A 24,181-nucleotide genomic window follows, 5' to 3' on the forward strand; every position below is an offset into this window, starting at 1 on the left:
TTTTCTCCCACTCCCAGCTCCCCCTTTCCTCTTGCTCTCATTATCCCCCTCTCCATCCTTTCCCTTTCTTCTTACCTTCTCATCTCTAACATTTTCCTTTTTTTCACCTCTCCACGCTCTCTTCTTCTCTGCTTCATAACCTCCTCCTCTCCAATCCTTCCCATTCTCCTCTGTGCCCTCTCTCCTCCCTCTCTTCATTATCTCCCATTCCTCACCATTCCCTCTGTTCTACCTCCTCGCAACTCTGCCAACCGCTACTCTGCAACTCAACTCTGACTCATAGCTCCCAAAACTCTCCATTGTTTCACTCTCCTTGTATTCTCTAGCAAGGCTGATCATTTGAATCTAAGATGGTTCTGTATTTCTACAGCTACACAGACCAAGGGTAGAAACCTTTCTGTCATCTTGCAATTAGTTCTCCTGTAGTTCCCAGTCCTCTAACTCCCTGAATTCTCTCATGGTGTTATTTCTGGCTTCTCCCTGAAAAGCATGGGCGCTCATGACCTGGGCATAAGAAGGCCCCACAGAAATATCGACAATCAGTGTTCATGCAGCTGGGGAGCAGGTGCAAGTGGATCTAGGTCACCTGGCCTAAGACCCGGCCACCTGGTGCCTTCCTGTTTGTCGCTCTTTTCACCACTTAGCAAGCCCCGCCCACCTGGTGCCTTCCTGCTTGACGCTCTTTTCCCTACTTAAGAAGCCCTGCAGCCTCTTTTCCTTTGCAGCTGAGGAGCAGGTGCAAGTGGATCTAGGCCACCTGGCCTAAGCCCCGCCCACCTGGTGCCTTCCTGGTTGCTGCTCTTTTTCACCACTTAGCAAGTCCCACCCACCTGGTGCCTTCTTGCTTGCTTCTCTTTTCCCTACTTAAGGAGCCTCTCCAGCCTCTTTTCCTTTGCAGCTGGGGAGCAGGTGCAAGTGGATCTAGGTCACCTGGCCTAAGCCTCACCCACCTGGTGCCTTCCTGCTTGCCTCTCTTTTCCGTTTGTAAAGAAGCTCTCCAGCCTCTTTTCCTTTGCAGCTGGGGAGCAGGTGCAAGCGGATCTAGGTCACCTGGCCTAAGTCCCACCCACCTGGTACCTTCCTGGTTGCCGCTCTTTTCAACAGTTTGCAAGCCCCACCCACCTGGTGCCTTTCTGCTTGCTGCTCTTTTCCCTACTTAAGGAGCCTTCCAGCCTCTTTTTCTCTGTAGCTGGGGAGCAGGTGCAAGTGGATCTAGGTCACCTGGCCTAAGCCCCACCCAACTGGTGCCTTCCTGGTTGCCGCTCTTTTTCACCTCTTAGCAAGTCCCGCCCACCTGGTGCCTCACCTGGTGCCTTCCTGCTTGCCGCTCTTTTCCCTACTTAAGGAGCCCTCCAGCCTCTTTTCCTTTGCAGCTGGGGAACAGGTGCAAGTGGATCTAGGTCACCTGGCCTAAGCCCCGCTCACTTGATACCTTCCTGGTTGCCGCTCTTTTTCACCACTTAGCAAGCCCCGCTCACCCGGTGCCTTCCTGATTGCCACTCTTTTCGCTACTTAAGGAGCCCTCCAGCCTCTTTTTCTTTGCAGCTGGGAAGCAGAGGCAAGTGGATCTAGGTCACCTGGCCTAATCCCCGGCCACCTGTTGCCTTCCTGGTTGCTGCTCTTTTTCACCACTTAGCAAGCCCCGCCCACCTGGTGCCTTCCTGCTTGCTGCTCTTTTCACTACTTAAGGAGCTCTCGAGCCTCTTTTCCTTTGCAGCTGGGGAGCAGGTGCAAGTGTATCTAGGTCACCTGGCCTAAGCCCCGCCCATATGGTGCCTTCCTGGTTGCCGCTCTTTTCACCACTTAGCAAGCCCCGCCCACCTGGTGCCTTCCTGCTTGCCGCTCTTTTCCCTAATTAAGGAGCCCTCCAGCCTCTTTTCCTTTGTAGCTGGGGAGCAGGGCCAAGTGGATCTAGGTTACCTGGCCTTAGACCCGCCCACCTGGTGCCTTCCTGGTTGCTGCTCTTTTCACCACTTAGCAAGCCCCCCCACCTGGTGCCTTCATGCTTGCCGCTCTTTTCCCTACTTAAGGAGCCCTCCAGCCTCTTTTCCTTTGCAGCTGGGGAGCAGGTGCAAGTAGATCTAGGTCACCTTGCCTAAGCCCCACCCACCTGGTGCCTTCCTAGTTGCCACTCTTTTTAACTACTTAGTAAGCCCCGCCCACCTGGTGCCTTCCTGTTTGCCGCTCTTTTCCCTACTTAAGGAGCCCTCCAGCCTCTTCACCTTTGCAGATGGGGAGCAGGTGCAAGTGGATCTAGGTCACCTAGCCTAAGCACCACTCACCTACTTGGCCCTGCCTCTTTCTTCCTGCTTTTAACTCTTAGATCAAGGGCGTCTCTCACCCGGGCGTCCTAAGTGAAGGGCAGATGAAGAAAAGGGCAATTCCTGTTTGGACTTGTTCGGACCAGGAGGATCCAGGGCCCGAACCCCTGCTCAGACAGCAGGTAAGCATGCACCAAGATGTGTTTACTCCCTCTGTCCCCACAGGCCACCCCTACCCCTCTGGTCCCCCCCCATGATGTTCCCTTGTGCCCCCCTTCTCGCACACAGGTGTTGCCTGTTTTTCTTGATTCTTCTACCCTGCTTCCCTTCCCCCCTCCATCCTACTTCTGGAGGAGTCTGTCCTGATACATTGTGGTTTCACCATCACCATCTTGTGGCCAATGCTGGATTTGACATTTATGGACTTCATTGATTCATGGTGCGTCACCCTTTCTCAACTCCCATGCTGGACTGCCTTTGCATCTTGTACTCACAGTGGCCCTGAATCATGCTGTTCCCATATTCATCTTGTAACCTGGCTTGCAACATTATGTGTTACTACTGACTTCTGCAATTATATTTGCGCTCCCCTCTTTTTGCCTGCTTACTCTCTGTTCTCTCCTCCTCTCCCTTCTCCTTTTTCGTATCTCCTCCCCTTGCTTTCTTCTATGCACTTACTCTATCAGAATTGTCCCTGGACTACTATGATAGCAAACTCGTCTGTCTCCTACCCACCTCCCCTTAGTGTCCCCCGCCCCCTCCAGCACTATCTGAAATGTTGTCAGGCCTAGTACCATAGTCGCTTGTTTTGTTCCTCCCCTCCCTTTCTGCACCCATCTCCCTCACGTTTTGTTTTCTCCAGCTGCACCAGAAATGTCCTCAGGCCTAGTACGGTAGTCACCTGTCTGTTTTCATTTCCTTCCCACTCTCCCCTTCCCTTCCTTATCTATGTTTTAGCTCTTGCACTATATGAAATGTCGTGAGGCCGAGTACGATAGTTAATTTCACATCCTTACTGTTCATGGCCTGTAAGAATGTCATTGTATTTACCCTTGTTCCCTCCCTTGCCTTGAAGTGCTTTGAAATACATTTTGTATAGGCGCTATATAAATAAACTATCATCATATCATATCATATCATACCATATCATTAGCTTGTGCTTATTAAACAACCCAGGTTTGCTATGGTTACTGCTCAGCTGGTGACTCCTCTGGATATGGTTCTTCCTTGTCCTAACTCCCTGTTTCTACTTCTCCTGTGTGCTTATCTGGCCATACCAGGGCTCTTTGAGCTGTGACGGCACTCCCACCCACGAGACAATGAATGGGAGGGGAACCTAGGGAACCATTTGTGTACCATCTCTGGAAGTCTGGAAAAGAAAGTCTATATTTAAGCTCCCTTAATGAAATGAATAAAACGCACCCCACCCCTGTGTGCAGTGCTAAACAAGCCTAGAGACAATCGGGGAGGGTGATTTCATCAGGAAGCCCTAATACCAACGGAAATCTAGACCTACCACCAGCTAGCCTGAGCAACTCAAGTCTAGCAAATTCTAGCAAATAAAATTATGCAAGACATAACCATATTGACAGGAAAAATCGAAAGAGAGAAAAGGAAGAGTTTCTCCCTAATAAACGAGAGAATGGCAGCATTGGACAGAACAAGCCGAAGGGAGATCTTTTGAGGTGGAGGATTCTGTCACAATACCAACAAAACACCAGGGGAACCAAACATCATCGAAAATAACTCAAACATCAACCCCTGAAGATGAAAATCTACGTTTGCCAGGTGATCCATTGAAAGACTTAAACTCAAAAATACCAATCTGTGAGGATCAAACAGCAATGAAAATGACCGAGACACCAACCTCGGAAGACGCTAACCTGTGTCCAGGGGAGCTATTGAATGAACAAATCTCACTGACAATTACTGAAGCCTATAAACTTGGAACAAAAAAGGATATGGGCACATTCAAAAAGTGGTCATGGCTTTGCTAAATATCACACTGGCCCCCTTTCTAAAACTGTACGAGGTGATCAAAGACTCCATTCAAGAGGTGATGACCACCAACACACAAATAAAAGAGGCAAATGTACAAATGGATTCGTCTTTGCAAAGTTTAAATATACAAATAAATAAAGAAGCAGAACTAACACAACTCTGGCAAAGTCGCCTCAGTGAACTAGCAAGAAGATAAATCCCTATTGATGGAGGCTGTCCTTGAGGACTGCAGATGGGTGAGAAGCATCCATAAACAGAAGAACGATGGGGATCCTCTGGGAATAAATCCCAAAGAAGGAAAAGACCCAATGAAACTGAAACAGGGCAATGGAACCCATCCCAAACAAATAAAACTACAGCTTGAGGATGTGATTCTGATCCCTCCTGAGAAAAAGGGGGAGGAAAAACGTGATCCAACCCCCCAGCCGGGCATAGCTCAGGCGGATCAATCCAACTTTGCCATCTTTGCAGGAGGAATCTCTAAGGATCAGGTCCAATGAGAAGGGGAAGGAGGTTGCAAAAAAAAAAAACAAAAAGGGAAAAAACCAAAGAATAAAGTAATAAAACGTAAAGTAAATGGCTTAAGAGCATTTCTGAGGACTTTAAGAACACCGCCCAGAAGAGAAAATATACAGTGTGCAAAGAAGCCCAGAAGAGAACTGACTATTTGTGAGTTAGACAACATAGAGGCTGAAGGGGAAAAAGATCTATAAAAATACTGGTCCATCAACAGATGAAAAATGGGAAGAGCTGGAGCAACCAGCGAATTTAAGTGACTTGATTGAGCTTATAGACATTAACAACAATGAGGAAGACTGGGAAAGCATCAGCCCATCGGAATGGCAAACTATAGATAACTTGGATACTGCCGATCCGGGCTCAAATTCTAAAGATCGTAAGAGATCGAAACCTTAAAGAGAGACCTTCTCTGGGAACATTGGGAAGACAGGGAGAAGATCTGCACCATTGGAAAGAGAACCCGTTAGTGATACTGAAAGAGAGTCTGCCCACTTCAGAACCATGGAACAAAAAAGGAAAGAGCAGGACAATAAAGAGATAAATGCATGAAAGCAACAGAGAAACTCCCTACCACAACAAAAAAATGATACTAAAGCGAAGGAGCATACTGAAGCAAAGAAAAGGCAAGAGTCGCCTTCACCAACTCCAAGGAAATCTATTCTATTTTAAGGATGCTACCTAAAATTAGAAACCACAGCTAATGACCCCAGAAAGGCGGTGCTAAACAGGAGCTATGTGCTGGATCTTTGCAATCAAACCTCAGCCTTACGCACAATATCATGATATAAAAATAGTGGAATTCCCTAAGGAACAGAGGATGGATCAAGTTATATTACAACTGACTTCCAATAAGACCAAGCAGAAACTACTGGCGACTAGTGACATCCTCAAAAAAAGGCTTTCTGATTAGAGGATCGGGACGATGACTTTAAGCAAAATACACCAAAAACAATAACGAAGGAAAGAAAAGATCCCAAGGAGGAGATCTCAGCACGCAATAAAGAAAAAGCTACTGAAAAAAAGCACACAAAAAACAGACCATTCCATGAGGATACCACAGAAAAGGATGTAAAAGAAAAAGAGGGGGAGATAAACCAAAAAGTAAACCCATCTATAACAAAAAAAAGTGACGAGAAACTGAAAACCCTGAGGTTTACTGTGGACAACTCAGAGAACCCAAAGAGGATGAAAACTAACTCAAATAAAGCAGGAAACAAAGCAAACGACTGGTCATAGATGGCGAGCACCCTTAACTCTAAGAAGAAACAATAGAGTGAGGAGGGCCAGCAGAGACCGGTCCACTGTGCCTCATGGAACACTAGAGGATTTAAACATCTGCTCTCTAAGGACAGCTGTTTTTTGGCCAAATACGACCTAATTTCCATTCAGGAATCCTGGCTGAGCCACCAGTGTGTGAGGGCTATGAAGTCTACACTAACCCGACCAGAAAGGGAAGACCATTTGGGGGCCTTATGATATTAAAGAAATTGGATAGCCCTTTAAAAGTGCTAGAACATCAGATCCCAAACCCAAACCCATACGTGCAAATATTGAAAATAACATTTAAAGTAGAAGAAAAGGAAGTGCCGGCAAAGATGATCCTGATTAACACCTATTGGAGTGAAAACATGCCTAGGCAGGTGACCTATATAAAATCGATTATGGACGCCATTGATAAATCTATGACGGAGGAAAAAGACCCGTTGACATTATTAAACATTAAATTGCTGGACAAAGAGGGTAAAATCAAAGAAATAGAACATCTATTAGGAAAAGAAAAAACATGGATGAAGGAAATGCGAATCCGTGATATGAGGATGCTAACTGACCAGATGAGAGGAGATCTAATGGGTGCCAATACATGGCACAGTGGAAAATCGGGAGCATGCCTAGACTATTGTTTTGTAGAAGGGAACACGCTGACCGGGATAAATTAATTCACAATAGCCAAACAAGCGATTAGCGATCACTGTTTGTTGGCAATAGAACCCGCTTGGGAAATAAGATCAACCACAGGGAGTAAAAGAATGATGGAAACGGAGGTGTCGTGGGGAAGAAATCGACTGAGGCTGAAAAACCAGATGATCCCAAAACTGGCACAGGAATACAAGGATGCCACAGCAAAAGGTGAAGAGGTGGTCGAGTATAAATGGTTGTTGGAAGCCTATGTGGTCAAGCATGATTCAACTAAAGTTAAACAAATTTGAAAAAAACATGCCTATGACGAACTCGTAGTTGGCAGAAAAACATGCATATGACAAACTCGTAGTTGGCAGACGAAAACAATATAGAGCGGACCTCATACGCATAAAAAAGGACAACAGCATAGAGAAATATGAAATCCTGAGGAAGTGTCGGCAAACATATAAAAACTGGCTGCGCTCAACCCGCTATCTGAGAACACAAAGAGATGCAGAGAAAGTGTTAGCCGCAATATCAACAAATAAGACGAGAAGTACGTGGGACCTACTTAACAACAGGGACCTTAACCAATCGGCAATAGGTGTTAACCAAGTCTCAGAGGAAAACTGGTTTCAGACTATACCTCACTGCATGAAGGGAAAACACAGGAAAAAGCGATAAAGGAGAGGCCTGACGACATCACATGGGCCCTGGAATTTGATAGAGATGACATACTAATTCTAATAAAAAAACTAAGCACTTCCAGGACAGCAGGCCCAGACAGTGTCTTGAACAAAATGCTGAAAGAAAATTGTGAAGACTGATCCGACCTAATATTCGTACTATTTCAACAAATAAAAAAAGCTAGACAAATACCAACCACGTGGACTGAGGCTTACATCGTGCCGATTTACAAAAAGGGGGACCGGGGAAACCCCAGAAATTACAGGCCGATTGCATTATTAGACTCAACTGGCAAGCTATTTGCGTCCATCCTACTAAGGGACCTAAAAAAATGGGCCTCCCAGGCTAAAATCTTGGACGAAAGGCAAACAGCCTTCGTAAGTGGCGTTGGTACCCCCCTGAATCTGTTTTTGATCAACCTGCTGAAGGCGAAGGCTTTAGAAGGAAAAAAAAAACGACCTACTTGGCCTTTATTGACCTCGAACAAGCATTCGATGAGATAAACAGAGAGCGCCTGTGGTCAGCAATGAGGAACTGGGCGTGCCCGATGGACCTGCTGGAAGCTATCCAAGCCCTATACACCGACACCTCGATCCAGATACAAACCACAGCTAATGGAAGGCTATCTAGGAAGATCAAAACTTCCCGGGGAATAAAACAGGGATGTGCGCTAGCCCCTTTCCTCTTTGTCCTATACATGGCAGACATGAAGATCACCCAAGATAAGATCCGTGCCTTCCCTCCGAAGATAAATGGAACAGAGATACTGTGGATGCTGTATGCGGATGCCGCAGTATTTGTAGACCAGATGCCAGTAGGACTGTAGCGAGGGATAGAGGCCTTTAACAAATACTTAAAAGACAACGACATGAAGATCAACGTCAGAAAATCCATGATCCTAACCATGAGGTCATGTCGCGGAAGAAAATCAGCAGGGAAAACCAAGACGTGGTCATTGGAAAAGGCAAAATTGGAGGAGGTGGAAACTACAATGTATCTTAGAATAATGATAAATAAAAACTGCAATGAACAGGCGAATTATGGATTAATTCGAGAAAAAAACGGCCCTGACCAACCAAGGAATATGCTTACATCGTAGGTACGGTAAATTTTCTCTGACACCGATAATAACTTTTTACAAGCAAAAAGTGGTGACCGTAATTACGTATGGAGCGGAGTCACTTCTAGCCTTAAGATGGGAAGTATGAAATCTATGTGAGGCCTATTTTTGATAAAAGGTCTTGCGCCTCTCGACCTCGCTACCACTTGACCTCATAAGAACAGAGCTAAGGCTCCAATCCATGGTCTCAATTGCGCTATGGAAATCCTTATCCCTCTACAGAAAGTGTATCCTTGACAATCAATCTCAGCCGTTTGAAATCCTAGTGCGGACTGGTGTACCAAATGGAGACACGATTTTCCTCAATTGGAAAAAGAGATGCAAAGCAAGCTTGGAACAGGCTGATGTCTCGGAAGATACCCTGAAGTGTAATCCAGATAAGGCGAAAAGGACTATCCGGGAAAAGGACTGGGAGGAAACACAGGAGAAAAGACTGAAAAGAAACCAGTGCTATAATATCATCTGGGAAAAAAAGGCCTAAACAGGCTCCCACCGTACCTGCTGAAATTTCCATCTAACCACTACAGAGACTTGCTGATGCGCTGCAGACTTAACATATGGCATTCCAGAGAGGTAAAATGGAGAAGAAGGCTTATTGAAAAATCAACAGCATATTGCAGGTTCTGCACAAATAAAGACCAACTAGAATCTGTTAGGCATGTGATGTTAGCCTGCCCGACCCTGGAATCGAAACGACAGGCATACATGGGTAGTTATACTTTTAACATCTCTGAGGAGACGGAAGAGGAATACTGGGAGCGGCTACTGACAGCTGAAAAGGTTGGCAGAACTTTAGACGCATTAAAATTTGTTGAATCCCTAAAATTGGATCAGGAGGAAGACGGCCCCGAACTGTGAGTCAATCCCAGCAGGCCGGCCAGACTGAGTGAACTGATATCGGCAAAACTTAACCAATTTGAACAAACATTGGACACGTATTTATCTAATGATGATGAACTTGATAATGGAGGAATGTTAAAGGTTTAAATATGATTAACCAATAAAAATAAAAAAACTAAAATAAGCTCCACAACTCATTGGCATCCCACATCCACAACTTGACTTAATGTAACACAACCCCCACACTAGCAACTGCCATCACAACAGTTTGCTGGCCAAACCCTTTTCTTGATCAATTGTTCTACTGGTCAAAACACTGAAATCTACACATGCATACATCCCAATGATGAGTATCACTCACCATAATGTGTTCATTTCCCTTTATGCTGTGGGTTAAGTCTTTAAATGTTTGTCTCCATCACTTTTCCCACTCTCCTTCTTTCCAGCTTACCATGGTCCCTTTTCCTTTTCACCCCACAAACCATGGTCTGGTTGTCCCTGTGGTCTTGCCCACTCTTTCTCTACATGCATAAGGCTGTGCACTTTAAGACCACTACAGTGATGATGCACACAGTATGAAAAGCTATTAACATAACAACAAACTCTACAAAAGAAAATATTACATGCTCTGTCCCAACAAACCTTCACAGGAGTCACCTTAGGAGTCTTTGTGGCTCATTGGGACCTTTAAACCAAGGCTTCCATGCATCATATGCCTTACCCTCTCACCTCTTTCCCGCTCTTTAAGTGCACATGTTTTTAGAGTCACAAATGAATATGGACGCAGTTGACCTTTTGGTGCAACAAAGTGTAAATGATTTAGCTAAAGGTTCCTCAAGGGGTCCAAGTAATTCTGTAAAGAACTGAGATAGCAAACCGTGGAAAAGATTCTACCCTGGAAATCAAGTTATCAAGTTACTCTTCTTCATATGTCAATCACAGAGAATCGTTCTCAGGGTACAATGGTTTGGCTTTAACACTTTGAGAGACTGCTAACCAAATAATGAGACTTTACCTAATTCAGTAAGACTTGGGCTCTTTAAAAAATGTTTGGGACTTACTTAGTGCTGAGTTGACCGTTGTTTTTGGAGGCACTGTGGAGGGAAACAAAGAGACTAAATCAAAAATAAGGTTTTGTTTACTGTATCTTTAAGAAAATGTGATCCTACAGCAGTTCATTCTTAGTGGGTGGGGTAATAAAGATAGGGATGGGGACAGAAGGAGGAGGAGAGAGAAGAGAGTAAGGAGGCCATAGAATTGCCGAAGCTCAGGGTGGGCAATCAAGTAACAAATTAAACAGGATTTCATGCTAAAGGATGGCATTGATGGCTACTCTGAGATAGTTAGAGGTGGCAAGAGCTGCACATGTTGGACAGGAAGAAAAGAGATGGGTTGCATAGCAGGAGTACAAGGCAACAAACAAAGAGCCTAATAGAGAAGGGAGGGGGAGAATTCAAGGAGAGCAAGTGGAAGGACCTTACAGAGTGATTGCAGTGTCTAGGGAATCTGGGAGCAGCTGTCATCATTGGCAGGGTCCAACATAATCTAATGGCATTTAACATTGCATAAGGCTCTCAACCAATTTGAATTGTACAAATTCAATTATAACTAGATCCTTATAGAATGCACCATAAGGTTTTACATATATAACCATTTTACAATCAAACCGACTTGCCCTACTCCCTTTGCTTTACATGACTCTTCTGGCAGAATACTTTAGCTTCGAGTTGAGTTGATGTCATATGTGTTGTGCGGGGTGATGCTGGTGCTATAGCATAATAACTCTTCTGGCTAAATGCTTGAGTGCAGAGGGGGTTTGTTGGCAGAAGTGTTTGCAGAGTGATGCAGATGATTGTGTATTCTGAGTCTTCTGGCAGACCCTGAGTAAGTTGATCCAGCATTAATACCCTCAAGCCTCTGCATGACACTTGGATGGACTTCCCTGCCCTCAGCTCCCTGATCTTCCACGCCTCTGCAGGGACAGACTTCAGGATTTCTTTATTCTCAGTCCTTTCATTGTTTTCCTTTCCATGTTTTTGATAGGTTTTGTGGTTTTCTTCTGCAGCCTTGGGAAATCTGTGGCCCTGTTTCTTCTCTACTTTGGGTCCTCTTTTCTGGATGTGTGTACAGGGGAAGGTCTGCGACTATGAACTTTGTGCACAAACCCGCCCCTTACAATCAGGAGGAATCAAGCATGAAGCTCTATACAAGAACATGAATTATAAATATAAGCACACCCCTCGTTCACAGTGGGCTCTGCTTTGATTTGCTGTACTTCTTGTGCTCATTGCCACTTGCCTGGTCTAACCTGTCAGAAACCAGGTGAAGAGGAATTCAGAGTAATGAGGTGGGTCTTTCTTGACCCCTGTCAGTATTTTCATATCCTAAGTACAAACCTGCATGCGCTAGTCTTAGATAGCTAGAGATAAAAACATGTAATTTGCAGTGTTCAGTCCTTTAAGACCAGGCCCTGCAAATGTACTCACTGACTCCTCCGGGAAGAGCACTGAGTGCAGCCCACACCCACCTGAGGTGGTGACATATGTACTGTGTATGTCTTTGTACGCCCCACAAGTCCCTTTTGCATATCAGAGAGATGTGAGGTCGTAACTGCAGCAACACAGATGGGAGGGGTTTATTTAACTTCAAAGATAGGAAATATGCAGGGTCTCAAAGAGATGCGAAATGTCCCCGCTGAGACTGCAAACATGAAAAATCTAGACCTGGCCAAAATCCAAGCTTTTTCTGCATTTTCAAAATATACCTTAGAACTGTATCATAAGTAAAGCCATTGTGCCCCCCCCGTCTTCCTTCAAACTCAATCCCCACTACAGATGAAATCCTGCTAGTCGATTTCAAACCGGGAGACAAAAAGAGAAAACTGGGATTAGAGCCATTTGGTCTTCAGCTTTATGGAAAAGGGACAAAGGAAGAGAAAATGAATTGTCACACCTCTTCCCTCACCAACACCCGCAGGAATGAGTTCATGGATAGGACAGCCCAAAAAGTTCACATGTCTAACTTTAATAAGGAGTCTAAATGCTGCACACCGAGTGAGCTTCAGGGTTAAATATAGAAATAACTTATAGTTGTTACATACCCTACCAGGGATGTCATCTATCAGGCATCAGTACCCCCCAACCTCAGCCTGGTGCATATGCCCTCACCCTACACTCCCCTAGTCCACACTGGGGCATATGGTCTGGGTAATCCCAAACCTGTTTTTGTTCCGTTCAGGCTAATGGGCTCGTCACAAGTTTCATCCGCTTGCGGGTTTCCACCCCTGCCTTCAACTCTATCAAATGCACCGAATAAAGAGTTTGTTTAGACAAATTCCTTAGCCAAACGGGCAGTGGTTTCCAATGCTTCCTGTCCCTGATAAGGATGTGAGGGGCACTCATGGAAAGAGAAAATGGTAACCTTAGGAACTTCAACTTTCAGCTGCCTGATATTGGACCAGCTCTAGAGTCTGTATGCGTGAAGGACTTCCACCTCACTGTTAGCTTGAACGGGCAAAAGGGGTGCCTTCAATTATCTAGTTCCAATCTTGTATGGGACTTACAAATTCCTCCTGTAATTGCCCCCTGACCCAGGAAAGGGGCACCTTAACCACTTGTAATAAAAAATCCTATATGTTAAAGACACCTAACCTAGATGTGAGAGATCAACACCCATCCTCTTAGCTCTGCAATAAACTGGAAATAATTCAGGGTTTCATAGAGCCCATTCTATTTTGCTGCCAACAAAACCACAATCTCCACAAACAGGAGCAGTGCGGGACCCGTAGAACTCTTTGAGAAGTTGGACTCCACTGCCATCAACCATTGCTCAACATTATTGATAGAAACGTCGGAGAGTGTTGGGGCAAGGATGCAGCATTGTCTAGACCCCACACTTATCTGGAAATTACCTTTACCTCACCTTTACTTCCAAGCCTCACCCTACCTCATGTCCCAATACATATTTGATTAGGTCAATCATTTCACGGTCCATGCCAATCTTTCTCAGGGAATCCCACAAGAGACCTCTGCCCACGTTATCAAATGCTGCCTTGAGGTTGCCAAAGACCACAATTATCCACCCACCATTAAGCTGCATGTACTTCATAACAAATCAGGGCACACTTATGCACTGCTTTATGGTCCTGGAATCTCTACTGATACCTTCCCCTTTGCTCCCCACATATCATGGGCCTGGAATCTGTGAAGTCAACCACCAGCCCTGCATTATTTTGAAGAAATGTTTGCAAACTGTGCCAATAAGGGACACTGAGTGAGAGTTGCTCAGAATTTCCATACACACTTTCTAATAAGGTAGTGTCTATTCGCAAGGATGAAGAATAAATAGCACACTTTCTGCACAATTTACAAGGACAAGATGGTCTGTTTAAATTGTGCAGAATGTATGCTATTTACACTTTTATCTTGCGAATAGCATACATTCTGTACAGTTCACACGGACCAAGTGGGTACGTGTAAATTGTGCAGAAAGTATGTTTATTTCTCCTCCAAGTCATGTGACGAGAAGGAGGAAGAGTGGTGCATTCTGTTTATTGAACCAGAAGAAAAGACTAATTGGAATGGATTGTGACCTCCCACGTATTCCTCATCTTATGATATCTTTGTTTCAAGCTTCATCTGCTTTGGAAAAAATTTTCTTCTCAGTGTGTCGAGGGCCTCCATTTCGCTTCATGTCATCGTTGAGTACATGTACCACATGCAGCGCCTATTGGCTTCAGTTCTGTTTTTACACTAATGCGATTTCTTTGAGAATTACAGCGTTTCGAGATGGCCTTGTCTTCGACTCCTACTACTCTGATTATGGGCTTAAAAAAATGCCTAAAATTCGGCGACAAAATGTCCATCACGGACCCACATATAATATGCATCTGGTGCCTGTGCATCGAGCACGAAACTGCTGACTGTCGATCATGTCAGTCGATGACAGGAAAGGCCTTAAAAGAGCGAAAAGCCAAACTGTCAGCGGGTACGATTGTCCTCAAATCCCTGTCCACTCCTTTGAAATGTGGGTCATTTCACGAGTCGAGAGATTCATCTCCTCACAAAAAAAGGTCAAAAAAGATCCCACTCGAGGATCAGACACCTCTCTTTGTCATCCAAAAAATAGAAGAGAAGGCATAGATCACCTTCTTCCTTGGATAACTCCCGGTAAAGGAGCGTGGTCTGCCCAACTAAATCCTTCCCCATAGATGAGTGGGAACTCTTTAGAAAGAAAATGTTGAAAATCTTCGAGTTACAGGCCCCGTCCTCCTCGAAAATAAGAAAAGTGGCCATGCTACTGTCGATAACAAGCATAAGGCCAAGGCAAAACCATGTGTGCCCTCGAGCCCGGGTTATAAGCCTAAGACTTCTCGAGAGTCCTCAAGTACTCGACGAGACAAGAAATCGTCGAAAAAACCATTGAGTTGAGGCCCGAGTCTCCCGAAGCACAAATCGTCGATACTATCGACGCCACGGACGTCGACATTGTCGACGCCAATGCAAAAAACATCGATGCCGGGTGTGCAGTCATCGATGCCTTTGTCTCAAAAAAGTCAAGAAAAAGAAAATGCCTTTATCCTCAATATATGAGGGGTATGAAACTTCAGATGAACCCCCTACATATGGTCTTCAATACTCCTAGTATTCATAAAGATACTAATGTCCCTGAATGCTTCATTTCAGAATAGACCAGGGCTAGGGAGCTACATGACACCTTACAGCTTACAGACAGCTAGAGGGGTATACACCTCTCTAAAGCTAGATTTTGGGACTCGGCCGATCATGCGGATGCATCATAATGTCCAGAGTTGTAGAGTTCCTTGTATGGAGTAGACCAGCTACTTTTTTTGAGCAAGACGACCTTACAGACAAAGATCCTCAATATGACCCTATACTACCATTTCATGTGGTACTCCAAAAAAGGGTTGTGGCACACTGGGAGGCTCCAAAGTCGAGCTCTGCAGTGGAGTCTGGTAGTGGAAGCAGCTACATCCACTTCTAAGCAAGCTGCGTATCCAACCTTACTCCCTGATAGGGATGATAAACGCGTTGACTCATGGACAAAGAAAGTCTTTTCTGCTAGCAGCATGGCTGTAAAGTCTGCTAACTCTACATGTGCTCTTGAAAAATTCACATTCACCCTGTGGGACTGTGCAGCTATGGCAGCTGGTCATATCCCTGAAGGTGTGGAAAAAGACGGCTTCTTGAACCTGATAACGGATGGTAAGGAGGCTTTGTGTGATTCTCTGCAATCAGGTCTGGACACTGCTGACAGCAACAGCAGATCCATGGAAGCAAGCACTGTCATATGCAAATGTGTGTGGTTGAGGAAGTCAGGGTTTGCACCTGATGTACAAATCTTTTTTTTTTGTTACTTTTATTTATTTGGCTTGGCAACACAAGAACAGGTGAGTAGCATACAAGGCAATTACATTCAGAGCAGTGCATGTGATACAGACATATAGTGTAAACTCGGAACCAGTATATACACTTCCGGGGTACAACAGAGGTGGGTATGGGGCAGAGGGGGAGCTGTTCAGGAGGCGGGGGAATGGCAGGGGGAGAGGGCCAGAGATGCAGTGCCAGAAGGAGTGTCGGTGGGAGACATGTATGTCCGAAACTTTGACCAAACGTCTCTGGGTCTTGAGTGGGCTGGCTGTTGTACGGCCCAGGATTCTTCAGTATCTGAGGCCCATGTGACCACCCTGAGCCATTGTGCGTGGGTAGGTGTGGTAGGCCGAATCCAGAAGAGTAATATAGAGCGTACTGCGAGTAGCATGCAAAGGCCAGCTAGTTTTTTGGAGTCTCGGCAGAGTTCAGGGAATTCATGGAAGAGAAAGAGACATCTCATTGTGGACGGAGTGATAGGGACTTTGAGAATATCTGACATAGTTGAGCATATTGCACTCCAGTATTGGGTGAGGCACGGGCAGGACCAGATCATGTGGATATAACCAGCGTTATCGCAGCCGCACCTAGGGCAGCCAGGGAAGAGGTTGTTTCAAATATGGTGCAGTCTGTTCGGGGTGTAGTGGTATCTATGAAGTACCTTGAATTGGATTAACTTGAAGCGGGAGTTGAAAGATACCCCATGAATGCAAGCACACATGTGGGCCCACCGCTCGTCAGTCATTTCCAGCCGAGTTTGTCCTCCCAAGCTTGCCTTAATTTGGTGAGTGGCGGGGCAGACCTGGACTGCACTAGCGTATAGAGTCTGGAAACTTTGCCCCTAATGGGAATGGGAGAGGTTAACTCTGTGACTATGAGCTTGTCTGGTGGTATTGCCGGGAAGCTGGGATATTTGTGTTTAAGGGTTTTCTGGAGGGAAGAGTACTGGAGCCAGACGGATGGTCTCCGCCTCGGGCAATGGGAGGTCTGGCCACTCTATGAAATTGCCCTGTTCAAAGACATCGCGGAGCAGTTTGAAACCAGCCTCTGCCCGTCGGCGAACAATAAGGAGAGGTACGTGTGGGACCCCCGGGATGAAGTTCCAAAGTGGTAGGTTGCCATGAAATGGGTGGGCGATTCCTATTAGTTTCCAAGTTTTTGATAGGGCCAATGACGTGCAGGTCACCGGGTAGAGTGACTCCGATTCCATCGGTGTGGTTGTGTCAATTAGGGAGCGGATATCACGGTCGCTGACCGATAGCCTCTCGAGTCTGACGTGGGGTGGGGGGTACGATGCGTTGAACCAGTATGATGTGTATTGGAGTTGCGCAACTAGCCAGTACTTGAGGAAATCGGATGCGCCAAAGCCGCCAACCTCCATTGGGGTGGCCAAGGTTTTGAGTTTAAGCCGGACCGCACCTGAGTGCCAAAGAAAAGTGTTGAGGATACGAGTCAACGCCCGGAAGAACCCACCGCCCGGCCACTTAGGGATGTTGGAGAACCTGTAAAGGAGCTGGGGTAGCACCACCATCTTCAACACTCCTATCCTGCCCGCAAGTGAGATCGGGAGTTTGCCCCAGCCCAGTGTCTTTGTTGTAAGGCTTGTAAGGTATTTTTGGTAGTTCTCCTCAAAAACACGTTCGCAGTGACGAGAAACCACTATGCCTAGGTAGGTGAAGTTTGATTGGGCCCATGTGAATCCTAGGGTGTCGGGAGGGGGGCGTGTGCAGGCAGTGAGCGGTAATAGGGTGGATTTAGAACAATTCACTTTAAGGCCGGAAATACGCCCGAAGAGGATAGTATCTTCCAGTATGAATGAAAAGAAGGGCAACGTCCATATATAGGGACACTATGTCAGGGGGAACATCGATCTTCAGTGCAGACCCTAGCTACTGGACTAGGGTACAGTAGCTTGACCCAGGAGAGGAAGCAGGGGCCGAATTTGCATTTTTCAAGAACCCTCCAGAGATACTTCCACGAGACAGAGTCGAAAGCTTTTTGCATATCAAGTGTTGCGGCTACTGCGTGGATGTTTGGGTTAATTCTGCTTATAATGTTAAAGAGGCATCTCAGGTTCAGGGAGGTAGAGCGTCCCAGGATGAATCCCGCTTGACCTGGATGAATAATGTGTGGCATGTAGGGGACAAGGCGTAGTGCTAGAAGTTTGCCGTACATTTTAACATCACTATTGATAAGAGAGAGTGGGCAGTAGGAGCCGCATTGTGTGGGGGGTTTATCGGGTTTCAGCAAGACGGTTATCGTGGCTTCGCGAAGCGAGGGGGGAGCTGGCCTGCCCCTACCGATTCCTCCCAAAGGGCCATCAAGCGAGGAAGGAGGAGAGCTTTTAAGTGTTTGTAAAATTCAACAGGGATGCCGTCTGATCCAGGGGGTTTGTCTGATGAGGGCGAGTCTATGGCGTTCGAAAGTTCTTCGAGGGTGAATGGGTTCTCGAGGGGGCCAATAGTCTCAGGGGAGAGGACCGAGAGGGGGAGATTATACAGGTAGGAATCAATCTCCGATGTCGAAACGCTGTTCGCGTTGGCATATAAGGATTCGTAGAAGGAATGAAATTCGGAGCTGATTTCTTGTGGTGTTGTCGCCATGGAGCCATCGGGTCTCTCCACTCCGGGATTAGTGGGGTACCGAACTCTCGGCGGAGAAGCCTGGCCAGAAAGCGGCTTGGGCGTTCGCCCTCACCGTACTTCCTCGCAAGGCCCGGGTTGTCCAGGAACCTCAGTTCACGGTCCGCTAAAGAGCGGAATGTGTCGAGTTCTGCACCGATTGATACTAGGAGTTCCGGAGTTTGGTGTAGCGAGCATTGGGCCTCCAGTGTGGACAGCGCGGCTTCGCTTTCAGCGATGTCTCTAAGGATTGTTTTAAGGATGCCGTTTTCCTTGGACAGAGCGATACCTCTAATGTATGCTTTAAAAGATTCCCAAAAACTCTTCGATGGCAGTCTCGACCTCGGAGCTGAAGACTGGGTCGAGCAGAGAGTGGGGTTTCATTCTCCAGTGTCTGACCTGGTCGCAATCTGGGCCCCAGCTGAGGGTAATGGTCACTGGTGAATGGTCAGAGAGGGTTCTGGGAAGGATCGTTTGGCGGGACACATTCCTTATAAGTATGTCAGACACTAGCCATCTACCGATTCGGGCGTATGAGTCGTGTACCGAAGAATAGAAGGAGTAAGAACGGGAGTCGGGGTAAAGGAGTCGCCATGCATCAACCAAAGAAAGACAGGGAGAGATAACAATGTAGTGTAGGCTGCTTTGGAAAGTTGGCGGGTTCTGGAACCGGATCTTTCTAGGTTTACGTCGAATATTGTGTTAAAATCACCTCCCCATAGGATTGGTATTAACGGGAAGCTGTCAAGGAGGGACCTGAGATGTAAGTAAAACTCCGGATCGTCAATGTTGGGGCCATAGATATTTAACAGTACCACCTCCTTATTCTGCAGGATACCATGGAGTAGCACATATCTGCCCTGAGGGTCAATCTATGTGGATATGGAATTGAATTAGGGTCATGACCCCACTGCTCTGGGTGGAGTAGTTAGTAAAGTACCATTGAGGGCCCCATATTTTGGCGAACTTTTTGCAGTGTTCAGTGCAGGCGTGCGTTCCTTGCAGAAACAGGATTTCGGCCCCATGTCGTTAGGCCTCAAGCTGTAATTGTCTCATTTTCTTGTAGTTTCCCAGGCCCTGCACATTTCAACTTATGAGTGTTAAGTTATCCTCAGTCAACAGATCAGAGATATTGGTTAGTAATTACAGGATAACAACATGGTGACCCCCAAGATCGGTGCACTGCTTGCTTAGTCCTGTACCAGCAACGGGACAATATTGCCCCATGCTCCACCCTCCTCGTGGATATCAAGCCTTTTTTAACGTACAACCCAACATTACCCACCCTCTCCCTCATCCCTCCCCCAAACAGAGGAATGATAATCCCAAACCCAAACAACCAAATCCAAACCAATGGCATCAACGCCGGGGGGGTCTGTGAACTGGCCTGGCGGTAATGCTCCGGACCATAAGGCACTTGAAGGATAAACATGGTGCCTAGTAGTGACCTCATGCGTAACCCGGCAGGACCCTGTGTGGGTGGGGAAGGCACGGTCGAACTGAGGGAAGAAAATATTCTCAAGGTTGGGAGGTGGAACCTCCCTAGTAATCAAGTAAGGCAGGTAACTGGATTCAACAACATATGGTAAAGGAACTTTATAGTAGTAGATGGGCGCCATAGAGGAGAGTTAGATCACATATCAATTTGTTACTTGTGCATTTCTAGGCCCAAAGGGTGCCCCAGACTGTATGCAATCAGCAAGGGTGCATAGTAGTGATGAGTGGGTGAATCAAGAAAAGGGGGGTCAGCTGGGATCAATAAACCTAAAAGCCTCCTCAGGGATTGTGAAAAAGTACACTTTGTTGGAGTGTTCGATTCTTAGCTTGGCAGGGTACAACAGAGTATTTGACCTCTCTCGATCGCAAACTGGGGGGAGAGCTTTAGGGAATCAAGCAGTGTTAGTAAGGTGCCCTTATGCCATCTTTGGGTATTCCGATAATGCAGAGGTTGTTGCGCCTCAAGCGCAACTCAGAGTCCTCATTCTTTTTCTCAACCTCAGTAACTCGGGGAGAGAGTGCGGAGACCTCGGCCCTGAGGGAGCCCAGATGATCCTCGGTGGTACTCACTCGTGTCTCGATCTCAGCCACCCGGCCGTCCGTCCTCTCCATGTGGGCTTTGATGGAGGCTATGGTGCCGTTCATGTCGTCCAGTTTACTGTGGAGTGTGGTGAACCCCTCCTGAATGAATTCCATCATTTTTTTAGAGTCAGAGGGGTCCAAGGTCGATGAGTTAGACGGTTCCTGTTCAGGAGCCTCTGACATCACCCCGACGGGGCCTTTGTGAACATATTAATCAAACTCTGTTTCTTTCCCGCTCCCTTGGTCATGACGCCAGTTGGATAGCAGGCCCAGAGGCCCGGGAGGGGAGCAGATGAGCCGAAACAGGTCGGGAAAGAAGGGGGGGTTCACCAGAGGAGGACAGGTGAGCTGTTCGGGGTGTCCAGGAGGCCCACGGGCTCACAAAGTTGAAACGTAGTGCGGTTCAGTAGTTAAATGTGGGGTTGTTGAGTTGTGGTTGACTGCCTGCTAATGGATCCGGGGAGGACCCACTCGGCCAGCAACGATATGCGCACTCTGGGTGGGCCGAGGTGAATCCACTGGTATGAACTTATCTTAGTGCGACCCAGAGGAGACCGGGAGCCGGAGAGCCGAGTGCTGCTTCAGTATTGAGGAGAGCAGTATCTATGTGCTCTGGTGTGGTAAGGAGGGTTGGGAGGTTCACCTCATTCGCCAGGAAGAGGGATGGTAGAGTGCCTCAGCACGGTGATTGTGGGCGAACAAGAATCCGACAGGGAACCTGGGGCCAGGCAGCAGAAATGTGGCCCTGGCCGGGGCCCTGGGTCACAAGGAACTTAGCTGCCGCAGGAGGCTCAACTGTCATGCAGCCAGGCAAGAGAGTCTGGCTCCGCAAATATCCAACCCAGGACCGCAGGGGATCAGGGCTTCCCTTAGGTGTGTGTATGTTGGGGGTACGGCCAGCATAGGACTGTAGAGGGGCCTCCACACGAATGCTCCAAGGAGGCCAGTGTAGACCAGACTGGGGGACCCCAGTCTGGCGAGCCCGTGATGGGCCCGGTGCGTCAGCGCTGCGGGGGCACGTGGGGTGCGTAGACAACCGCTCGGGGGGACCACACCACCCTTGCTAGGACCACCAGTATGTGTTGGGGTGCGAGGGCCCCAGCCTCCGGGACCGTGAGAGGGGAACAGAGTCACAGCACCAGCCACCTTAAGTGTCAGGGAGGGCGGGGATAGGTTCCGGCAGGAATCTCAGGGCGGGAGGCAGTCCTGGGGGGATCAGGTGGTGGCAGGGCCCGGCCGACTGTACAGGCAGGGGGCCCCAAGACTCACCACAGTTATCAGGAGGAAAGAGCACCCCCAGAGCAGCTCTAGGATCAGGTAGGCACACAACGGGGTCTCCTGGGCTCCAGGTGTCGGCACGCCGCCCAGGAGGGGCAGCGGAGCGCTCTCTGTAGCAGGGGACCCCCGGGTCTGGGCAGGTGTCTATGCTTCAGCTGCAGGGTGCCGGTGTGTTGCCCAGGAGGAGCGGCAGAGCGGGGCTCCAGATAGTCCGAAGGGCCTCCTGGTCCAGGCAGGCATCCGGGTTCTCCAGGCACTTGGGCAACGGCACTCAGCCCAGGTGAGGCAGCGAGCGGGGCTCTGAGCTGCAACGGACCTCTGGGTCCCTGCAGGCGACCAGGTCCCACGGGGGACCAGACAACAGAGGGTGCCCGGAAGGGGCAGCGGAGCGGCGCACACAGTTATGGAGGACCTCTGGGTCCAGGCAGGTGGCAGACTCCTCTGCTCAGGCTGCCGCAGGCTACAGATGAGCGGGGGAGAGAGGACAGTGTTGCATGGCCTCAGCGCCCCTCCCCCACTGCAGGCCCCAGATCTGCGGCTCCAGTGGGCGAGCCGCGCCGGAGCCGGAGGACGGGACAGAGCAGCTTCAGCTCCCGGTCCGCCTTCAACACAGCAGATCTCTGCGCCGGAGCCGACTCGGGACACAGGATTTAGACAGTGGGCCTCATTACGACCCAGGCGGAAAACCATGGTGCTAATAGCACCATGGTCCATGCCAGTAACTTACAGACTCCGCCATGAAGAAAGGATACATGGGCACTGGAAACAGTAGCCCAAGGCTACTGCCTCCCCTTCATCCAGAGACCTCAGTGTCATCCCATGGGTGACTGAGACCTATCTTGGATGTGAGATACTTGAGCAAGTTACTCAGGAAGGACAAGTTCAAGATGGTCACACTTTCTCAGATCCTTCAGGCCCTTCAGCTTCAGGATTGGATGTATAATTGGACCTTCAGGGTGCTTACTTTCATGTGCCAATCCATCAAAGCACAGGAAGTCCCAGAGGTTCGCTGTTGGCGGTTCTCCTTATCAGTTTCAAGTTCTGCTGTTCGGGCTGACCTCTTCCCCAAGGGTTTTCACCATGTTAATGGCGGTGGTGGTAGCGAGTCTCAGGAGAGGGGGGATTCACGTCTACCCCTACCTGGAGGATTGGTTGATCAGGGCGCATTCTCCTGAACAAGCCCTGGAACATCTCAGCGTAACCTGCCACTCCCTTCACAGACTGGGCTTCTCCTGCAATTGCAAGAAGTCCCACATGATACTATCTCAAAGGCTCCAATTCATCAGAGCAGTCCTGGATGCATCCTGTGGAAAATCCTCACCACCCGAGGTGAGGGCTCAACACATTCTGCAGATGGTAACCAAATTCCAGAATGCCCATCGTCTTCTGGCCCTAAACATTTTGAGGTTGCTCGGCCTCATGGCATCCTGCATTTTCCTGGCACCAGAGGCTCGCCTGAGAATGAGATCCCTTCAATGGGCTCTCAGGACACAGTGATCTCAAGTCTCAGGCAGGATGTCAGACCTACTTCAGCTTCTGAACAGGGTCAAACAGGATCTCCTGTGGTGGGCCTGCAAGGACAACATTCTGAAGGGTGAACCTTTTTGGCATCCATGGCCGGAGATAACAATAGTAACGGACACCTCACTCACAGGGTGGAAAGCAAATGCCAACAATTTGACAATCAGCGGTCGTTGGTCTCCATCGGAGTCTAAACTACACATCAACCCGAGGGCAATCAGACTGGCCTGAAGGATTTTCTGACCTCTGTACAGGGAAAGAATGTCCTAATAATGACAAGCAGCACAGTGGCTCTCTCAACAAGAGAGGAGGTGTAGGGTCACTACCACTGTGCAGAGAGGCAATGCAGCTCTGGTTCTTTGCAATTCAAGAACAAATCTCCCTATCGGCAGTTCACCTAGCTCGGGAGGAGAACACAGCAGCGGAGGCTCTGAGCAGGCAAAGCACAGTCTCCTAGAGTGGGAACTAGCCCAGGAAGCCTTTCAAGAGATATTCACCCTTTGGGGAACCCCTCAAGTGGATCTGTTCGCTACCAGTGTCTACCGGAAGTGCGAACTGTTCTGCTCCATGGAATTTCCCCCAAGAAGAGCTCTAGGTGATGCATTCATAGTGCACTGGGAGTTTCCACTCCTGTACGCATTTCCTCCTGTCCCCATCATTCCTCATGTGATCAGGAGGTTGAGAAAGTTTGGGAAATCCATAATCCTAATTGCTCCAGATTGGACCAGGAGGATGCAGTACTTGGACCTTCTGGGCATGTCCATCTGCCCTCCAATACGTCTTCCACAAAGAGAGGACTTTCTTTTGTGAGAGGAGGGTCAGGTTCTACATCCAGAGGTCAAGGGACTCAACCTTCACGCATGGTTTCTGAGAGACTGAGATACAAGAATTGGGACCTCCCGGATGACGTAATGTAGATTTTGCTTTCGGCCAGAAGGCCAGCAACCAAGTCCTTATACCGCTGCC

The 24,181-nt window shown here is 47.9% G+C and overlaps 1 protein-coding gene across 14 annotated transcripts in view; it reads right to left on the reverse strand.

Moving 5' to 3' along the window:
- The window catches only part of LOC138473332 (deleted in malignant brain tumors 1 protein-like), a 678,824-nt gene that overhangs the window by 215,263 nt on the left and 439,380 nt on the right, over nt 1-24,181 (reverse strand). For all 14 annotated transcript variants that reach the window (XM_069612011.1, XM_069612008.1, XM_069612009.1 and 11 more), the window contains one exon: nt 10,389-10,421. In XM_069612011.1, coding sequence (XP_069468112.1) covers nt 10,389-10,421 — 33 coding nt within the window. The remainder of the gene's footprint in view (nt 1-10,388; nt 10,422-24,181) is intronic.

This window comes from Ambystoma mexicanum, chromosome 8 (assembly GCF_040938575.1).
Source record: "Ambystoma mexicanum isolate Mex_15411 chromosome 8, UKY_AmexF1_1, whole genome shotgun sequence".
Classification (NCBI taxonomy): domain Eukaryota; kingdom Metazoa; phylum Chordata; class Amphibia; order Caudata; family Ambystomatidae; genus Ambystoma; species Ambystoma mexicanum.